The following is an 8,059-nucleotide window of genomic DNA, read 5'->3' on the forward strand; positions in this document are numbered from 1 at the left end:
GCGATCCTCCGACCTCGAGTCCGCTGCCCTAACCACTGGGCCATTGCGCCTCCACAAAATAATTTCGCCCTTTTCAAGCCTAGCCGGGCTCGTGGGCCCGGTTTCCCGGTTTCTGTGGCGTATGTGTTCCCCCTCCCCTCAGCGTTACCCAAGAAACAGAAAGAGAGAGTGAGAAAAAGTTGTGGCAAATGAGTACAACAGGGGTCGCCACCGACCCCTGCCGGAGTCTCGTAGAGCTTTTAGGCATTTTCGCTCAATTGAAGCACTCCGTCGGTTACGACGACGAGGGTTCCGTTTGATCCGAATCAACGGAACAGCCTGCTCGTGAAATTAACGTGTAAGTGGCTGAGCACTCCACAGACACGTGCACCCTTAACGTAGTTCTCGGGGATATTCAGCGTGACACAGAGAGTGACAAGGCCGGCCCTTTGAAATACAGGTACAACAGAAACAGGAAGTAAGAGTGAGAGAAAGTTGTGGTTTTAAGAGTACAACAGGGGTCCCCACAATCCCCTGCAGGAGCACTCCGTCGGTTACGACGATGAGAGTTCCGGTTGATCCGAATCAACGGAACAGCCTGCACGTGAAATTAACGTGTAAGTGGCTGAGCACTCCACAGACACGTGCACCCTTAACGGAGTTCTCGGGGATATTCAGCGTGACACAGAGAGTGACAAGGCCGGCCCTTTGAAATACAGGTACAACAGAAACAGGAAGTAAGAGTGAGAGAAAGTTGTGGTGAAAGAGTACAACAGGTCCCCACAATCCCCTGCAGGAGCACTCCGTCGGTTACGACGACGATGAGAGTTCCGGTTGATCCGAATCAACGGAACAGCCTGCACGTGAAATTAACGTAAGTGGCTGAGCACTCCACAGACACGTGCACCCTTAACGGAGTTCTCGGGGATATTCAGCGTGACACAGAGAGTGACAAGGCCGGCCCTTTGAAATACAGGTACAACAGAAACAGGAAGAAAGAGTGAGAGAAAGTTGTGGTGAGAGAGTACAACAGGGGTCGCCACCGACCCCTGCCGGAGCCTCGTGGAGCTTTTAGGTGTTTTCGCTCAATAAACACTCACAACTCCCGGTACAACAGGTACAACAGAAACAGGAAGTAAGAGTGAGAGAAAGTTGTGGCAAATGAGTACACAGGCGTCGCCACCACCCCCTGCCGGAGCCTCGTGGAGCTTTTAGGCGTATTCGCTCAATAAACACACACAACGCCCGGTCTGGGAATCAAAACCGCGATCCTCCGACCACGAGTCCGCTGCCCTAACCACTGGGCCATTGCGCCTCCACATGTGTATATATATATAGGCTGGCTCTTTGAAATACAGGTACAACAGAAACAGGAAGTAAGAGCGAGAGAAAGTTGTGGTGAAAGAGTACAACAGGGGTCGGTCGCCACCGACCCCTGCCGGAGCCTCGTGGAGCTTTTAGGCGTTTTCGCTCAATAAACACACACAACGCCCGGTCTGGGAATCGAAACCGCGATCCTCCGACCACGAGTCCGCTGCCCTAACCACCGGGCCATTGCGCATCCACTGCAGTTTTTTTTTTAGTGTTCTTGCTATTGCTGGAGTCGCCGAGAATTCAAATAGCTTTGTGCTTCTTGTTGTTGTTGTTGTTGTTGTTGTTGTTGTTGTTGTTGTGTTTCAATGAAAATTCAATAAAAGTAGATGTGGAAGGAACATTGGTGGAGCTTAAAAGACTTCGTCCTGTTTCGGGTGCACAGTAAAGGCTCCGCGGCCCCGGAAGTACTTGGACCCTTTATCGAGAGCAGTCGACTGCAAAAAAAAACAAAAAAACAAAAAATAAATAAATAAAAAGCAATAAAAAACGTAAAACTGTTTCAATTCCATTTTTTTAATGAAAAAAAAATTCGTTTCAGTCATTTCACTGCGGCCATGCTGGAGCACCGCCTGCCTTTAGCCGAGCAAATCGACCCCGGGACTTATTCTTTGTAAGCCCAGTACTTATTCTATCGGTCTCTCTTTGCTGAACCGCTAAGTAACGCTAGGGGGGGACAAACACAGACACACAAACACAGACACACACACATATATATATATATACATATATACGACAGGCTTCTTTCAGTTTCCGTCTACCAAATCCACTCACAAGGCTTTATATATATATATATACTCTTTTACTCTTTTACTTGTTTCAGTCATTTGACTGCGGCCATGCTGGAGCACCGCCTTTTTAGTCGAGCAAATCGACCCCGGGACTTATTCTTTGTTAGCCCAGTACTTATTCTATCGGTCTCTTTTGCCGAACCGCTAAGTGACGGGGACGTAAACACACCAGCATCGACCCTGGGACTTATTCTTTGTAAGCCCAGTACTTATTCTATCGGTCTCTTTTGCCGAACCGCTAGGTGACGGGACGGTAAACACACCAGCATCGACCCTGGGACTTATTCTTTGTAAGCCCAGTACTTATTCTATCGGTCTCTTTTGCCGAACCGCTAGGTGACGGGGACGTAAACACACCAGCATCGACCCTGGGACTTATTCTTTGTAAGCCCAGTACTTATTCTATCGGTCTCTTTTGCCGCGTATGTACTAGCAAAAATGCGTGTGTGCAACAAACTAGAAAAAATTGCGAGGATGGTGAAAAGGATAATGTGGGACCTGCGCAGGTTTCAGATTTTTCAAGATATGTCTGCCCACATATACTTGATCTATCTTCATCAGCCAAACATATACCACGACAACCTTTCAGATGTTACCACATTAATGCCATTACACTCGACTGAAACGCCGAAACGCTAACAGCACGGGAACGGTGAAGAAGTTTCAATAAATTAGTAATGCAATACTAGAGTATTGCTTTCCAGTAAAGAATAGCCCGTGAGGGAAAAATATACAAAGAAGTAAATATATGGCACAACGAAGTACCGATATTTACTGGAAATAGCGAACGTAATAATACGACGCTAATGTATAGCTTCACCGCGTATGTAATAGCAAAAATGTTCTCCCTGAGGTAAGAAGACAATTTTTTCTAGTTTGTTGCACACACGCATTTTGCTAGTACATACGCGGTGAAGCTATACATTACGTCGTATTATTCGTTCGCTATTTCCCAGTAAATATCGGTACTTCGTTTGGGCCATATATTTACTTCTCTCTCTCTCGTCCTCTCTCTCTCTCTGCTATATATAATATCTATATATATATATATATATATAATATATATATATATATATATGAATGTATGTGTGTGTGTGTGTTTGTGGTGTCTGTGTTTGTCCCCCTAGCATTGCCTGACAACCGATGCTGGTTGTTTATGTCCCTGTCACTTAGCGGTTCGGCAAAAGAGACCAATAGAATAAGTACTGGGCTCACAAAGAATAAGTCCCGGGGCCGACCAAGAACCTGTTGGCTTGACACCATCAAGAGTGACACAGGAATGGACATAGCCAACCTGAAAGAAGCGACCAAGGATAGAACTGCCTGGGGGACACTGATCCAACGAGTAACCGAGAGTCAACTTCGACTGAGCGGATAGATAGATAGATAGATAGATAGATAGATAGACAGACAACAGACAGACAGACAGACAGACAGACAGACAGATAGATAGATAGATAGATAGATAGATAGATAGATAGATATAATAGACAGACAGACAGATAGATAGATAGATAGATAGATACATATATAGATACATAGATAAGACAGACAGATTGATAGATAGATAGATACAGACAGACAGACAGATAGACAGACAGACAGATAGACAGACAGACAGACAGACAGACAGACAGATAGATAGATAGATAGATAGATAGATAGATAGATAGATAGATGGATGCACAGATAGATTGATAGACAGAAGACAGACGACGACAGACAGACAGATAGACATAGACAGACAGACAGACAGACAGACAGACAGACAGACAGACAGATAGATAGATAGATAGATAGATAGATAGACAGACAGACAGACAGACAGACAGACAGCAGATGGACAGATAGACAGAGAGACAGACAGACAGATAGATAGATAGATAGATAGATAGATAGATAGATAGATAGATAGATAGACAGACAGACAGACAGACAGACAGACTACAGACATATAGATAGATAGATAGATAGATAGATAGATAGATAGATAGATAGATAGATATGTTTTCTTTATTAGCCACACAGGCTGCACACAGATAGAACAAATTACAAGGTAGAGCTTTTCTTTTGGGGGTAAAAAAAAGGAGAGTGGTGGTTTTCGATCAAAGGGATCGTAAAAGGAAAGAAAAAGGACAAAAAAAGGGGAGGGGTTAAAAAAGGGGGGAGAAAAAAAATGAATAATAGGGATCGTTATCACAGAAATGTCAATATGAAGTGTAAAGGGGAGGACAGGTGAGGTTTACCAGTGGAAAGAAAAGCCTACGGAAAAGACCACGGTAACCTCGGTCAATGAAGTCACATGTTATATTTCTTTTTTTTTTTTTTTGCAAATAAGCAACTCTCTGTATTAATTTTTATGGTTCATAGAATCATAGTCAAGGTGGCTTCGTCATTCATACGTGCCATCCTTCCTACATTCACCCATCTTTTTTTAAAACATTCACTAGACAAAACTTGCCTCTCTCTCTCACTTTCCTCTTCAAGTGATACTTGAAGAAGTTGATGAGAGATTGACCAGAGAGGAAAGTGTTTGTCTCCAATCCTTTCAGGCGCGTCCACCAGATACATTCTTTCGCCATAGCCACAAGTATGATAAAATTAGCTCTTCCTTCCCGTTTGAAAGAAGGAGGCGTGACGATATTAACGATAGACTCGGCTGATAAACCGACACGTCCCACACGTGACAGCAGTCGTTCGACATAAGCCCACAGGTCGGAAATTGCTGGACACTGCACGATTGCGTGCAGAGCGGTTTCGTCGCTCTGCCCGCATCTCGGGCAGGTAGGCCCTGTGTTTCTCGAGCCATGCCTATAGAGCTTATCCCGAACGGGTAGCGCTTCTCGGTAGCACCGCCAGGCCAGGGATCTCTGGAAGTTGTCCATAGGTCCCGGGCCGAAAGTCGTTTGAAACAGGCGGGTCAGGTATTCCTCGTCGACGCCCAGGTTTGCCCCGAGCTCGTCGTCGTACCTCCCCTCCACTAATCCCCTATAGAATGCTTTGGTTGTGTTGAAGTCACTCAAGGTTGACCCGGGACGGCAGAGTTGCTTGAGAGCAACGCGACACTCGCGGTGCCATTCGCCCTTCCTCGGCCTCATTTTGATCCACGACTGTAGTTCGGTCATGGAGACGAGTTGCGGGAATGCGTGCCTCACAAACGGCGACCACACCTGTTCACCGTCGTCTACATAGAGCCGGAGATGTCACAGTCTCAGCGCGTGTCTGCGCATCATCAACCACGGCATGCCCAGCCCTCCTTTTAACGGGTGTTGACAGCAAATGGATCGCCTGACCATCGGGACGCATCCTTTCCACAAGAAGCGGAAGAGGATGCGTTCTAGTTTGGTGATGGTAGGGTCGGGACAAGGTACGACTGTGAGGCGGTAGTAGATGATGGACGCGATGTACGCGTTCACCACCTCCTCCCGACCTTTTAGGGACAGTTTCCTCTCGGCCCATTGCTGGGCGAGAGTGACCACCCTACTCGTTATCTCGTTCCAGTTCTTCGCCATTTGGAGGTCCGGACCGAACCAGACCCCGAGCAACTCAACCGGGCCGTCTGTCCAGCGTCCCACGACGGAGGTACTGGTGGACGGCATGGGCTTGCTTCTCCAGGTTCCGAGCCGCAAGCCCACTGACTTTTCCCGGTTGATTTTTGCTCCTGTCACCGCTTCGTAGTCTTTCAGTGTCTCGCCGACCCGCTCGATGTGCTCGTGGCTTGACACTATGACGGTGACGTCGTCCGCGTATGCAGACACGCTCGTCCCGCATCCCAATTCTCGCGGGATGCCCCTTAGAGTCGCCAGCTTCCGCAGTAGTGGCTCAAGAGTCAATACGTATAGAAGCGCCGAGAGGGGGCATCCCTGACGGACCGAACGTGCAATGTCGAAAGGTCTCGATAGATGTCCATTTACGCGAATTACCGAACGGATGCCTCTGTACAAGGCAGCTATCCAGCCGCGGAAGACGGGACCGAAACCAGCCGCTCTCAGGACTGCCTCCAAGTATCGATGGTCTACCCTATCAAAGGCTTTCGATTGATCCAAGTTGATCAGGGCCCCACCCATGCCAGGTTCGTTAACTACCCTGTCTATGATGTAGCGCATCAGATGGAGGTTGTCATGGATGCTCCGGCCCGGCACGGCGCACGTTTGTGTGTTGTCGACCAGTTTCTCGATGACAAGCGCCAACCTCTTGGCTAACACCTTTGTCAAAATTTTCAGGTCTGCATTGAGCAGCGTGATTGGTCTAAAGTTATCTATAATGTTTCCTTGTTTGGATCTTTCTTCAGCAGAGTTACAGCTCCTCGACTCACAAAACCGGGTATGCTCCCGTTTTGCTGCCAGTTGCAGTATACCGCTGCCAAGACGTCTCCAAACAAGTCTGGCATACAATTGTAAAACTCGTAGGGTAGACCATCCAAACCCGGTGATTTGTCCCTCGAGCATTCTGCTATCGCTTCCTGCACTTCCGCCGCCGTGATGGCACCTTCGCAGCACCCTGCCTTTCTTGTCGAGAGTCGTGGCAGGCTATGTAGGTAGGCACTGAAGTCCACACTACGTTCTTGCCCTCCACTCGTCCCGAACAGTCGGGCAAAATGCTGCTGAAAGGCCTCACACATTTTACTTGGCTCGAGCAATTCGCGCCCCTGTTCATCTCCAGTGACCGAATGGTGGCTTTGTTGCCCTGTTGCGCCTCTGCCACCCGGGCCTCTCTCGCGGCTCCAACACCTTCGTTCCTTAGAGCACGCATCCTAGCTCTGACAGCACATCCTTCGTGTTTGGCGTTGAAGTGTTGGTCGAGGGCCAACCTCGCCGCCAAAACGTCGGATGCGATGCCGCTTCTAATTGCCTCTTCTAGCTTCTTAACTAGCTCACCCTCTACTCTATTTCTATCTATGGCTAGTGCTTTGCTGTACCTAATCGCTTCTGCTTTTACTGCTCTCTTGAGGGCAAACCACCATTTGTTGTTGATGATGGCTCCCGTCAAAGCCCTCTTTACTAGTGTGCTAATCCGGTCTCTGAAAACTTGTCTGGACGGGAATGAGGCGTTCAGTTTCCAGTACCAGGACCCTGTCTATGTGCCTTATCTAAGTCTAGCGTACACGTCACCAATTTGTGATCCGTGTAGCTGACTGTGTGGAATTGTGGACATCCTAAGTTATCCTTGTCTACTGTCCTACACAGTATCTTATCTAGATACGATCTCGACGACCCACTGCGGTTGATCCATGTCCACGTTGGTGCATTTGGGTGGTCGAGTCGGTACCTGTCAGACAGTTGGAATCGTCTGAGCAGGTCTCTGAGGCATTTGCATCCCCTTCTGTTTCATAGATACATAGATAGATAGATAGATAGATAGATAGATAGATAGATAGATAGATAGACAGATAGACAGATAGACAGATAGATAGATAGCACAGAATACAATCTACAGATTGTTCTGCTTATAATTCAATTCCTAATTCATCCAGACATATCCAAAAATTATGGTTCTATGAAAGATACACAGGATCGAACTCCGATCTCAGATTTTAGAAATATAAAAAAAAAATTTGTCTTTTCACATTATTTGAAGAATTTCTCACTTACTGCTATGACTGCCAAACCATCTTTTGGTTTTTTGGTACGTGTGAAATATTGGTTCAATTCCTTGGCCACATGTAATTTGTTATCTTTCGCAGTGTCATTCTAGGAAATTAGGAGAAAAGAAAATTATTATTTACTAGAAGTATCGCCCGGCGTTGCTCGGGTTTGTAAGGGAAATAACCATATAAGCATTTTTAGAGAGTTATAGCGAAAAAATAGCAAGAAAATGCATTAAAAATGGGAAAAAATGATGGTAATTTTTTTTTATCGTAGACTTATCGTAGACGCGCGCTAATACCCAGAAGGGCTCGTTAGGAAGTATCGCCCGGC

General features: G+C 46.8%; 1 protein-coding gene across 1 annotated transcript in view; it reads right to left on the reverse strand.

Moving 5' to 3' along the window:
* Positions 1 to 1,445: 1,445 nt before the first annotated feature.
* The window catches only part of LOC115227603 (serine/threonine-protein kinase DCLK1-like), a 16,163-nt gene continuing 9,549 nt past the window's right edge, over positions 1,446 to 8,059 (reverse strand). Inside the window, exons 4-5 of the mRNA XM_036498668.1 lie at positions 7,733 to 7,831; positions 1,446 to 1,787 (exon numbers count right to left, since the gene is read on the reverse strand). Of these exons, the coding sequence (XP_036354561.1) occupies positions 1,704 to 1,787; positions 7,733 to 7,831 (183 nt within the window). The 3' untranslated portion in view covers positions 1,446 to 1,703. The remainder of the gene's footprint in view (positions 1,788 to 7,732; positions 7,832 to 8,059) is intronic.

This window comes from Octopus sinensis, unplaced genomic scaffold (assembly GCF_006345805.1).
Source record: "Octopus sinensis unplaced genomic scaffold, ASM634580v1 Contig05179, whole genome shotgun sequence".
Classification (NCBI taxonomy): Eukaryota; Metazoa; Mollusca; class Cephalopoda; order Octopoda; family Octopodidae; genus Octopus; species Octopus sinensis.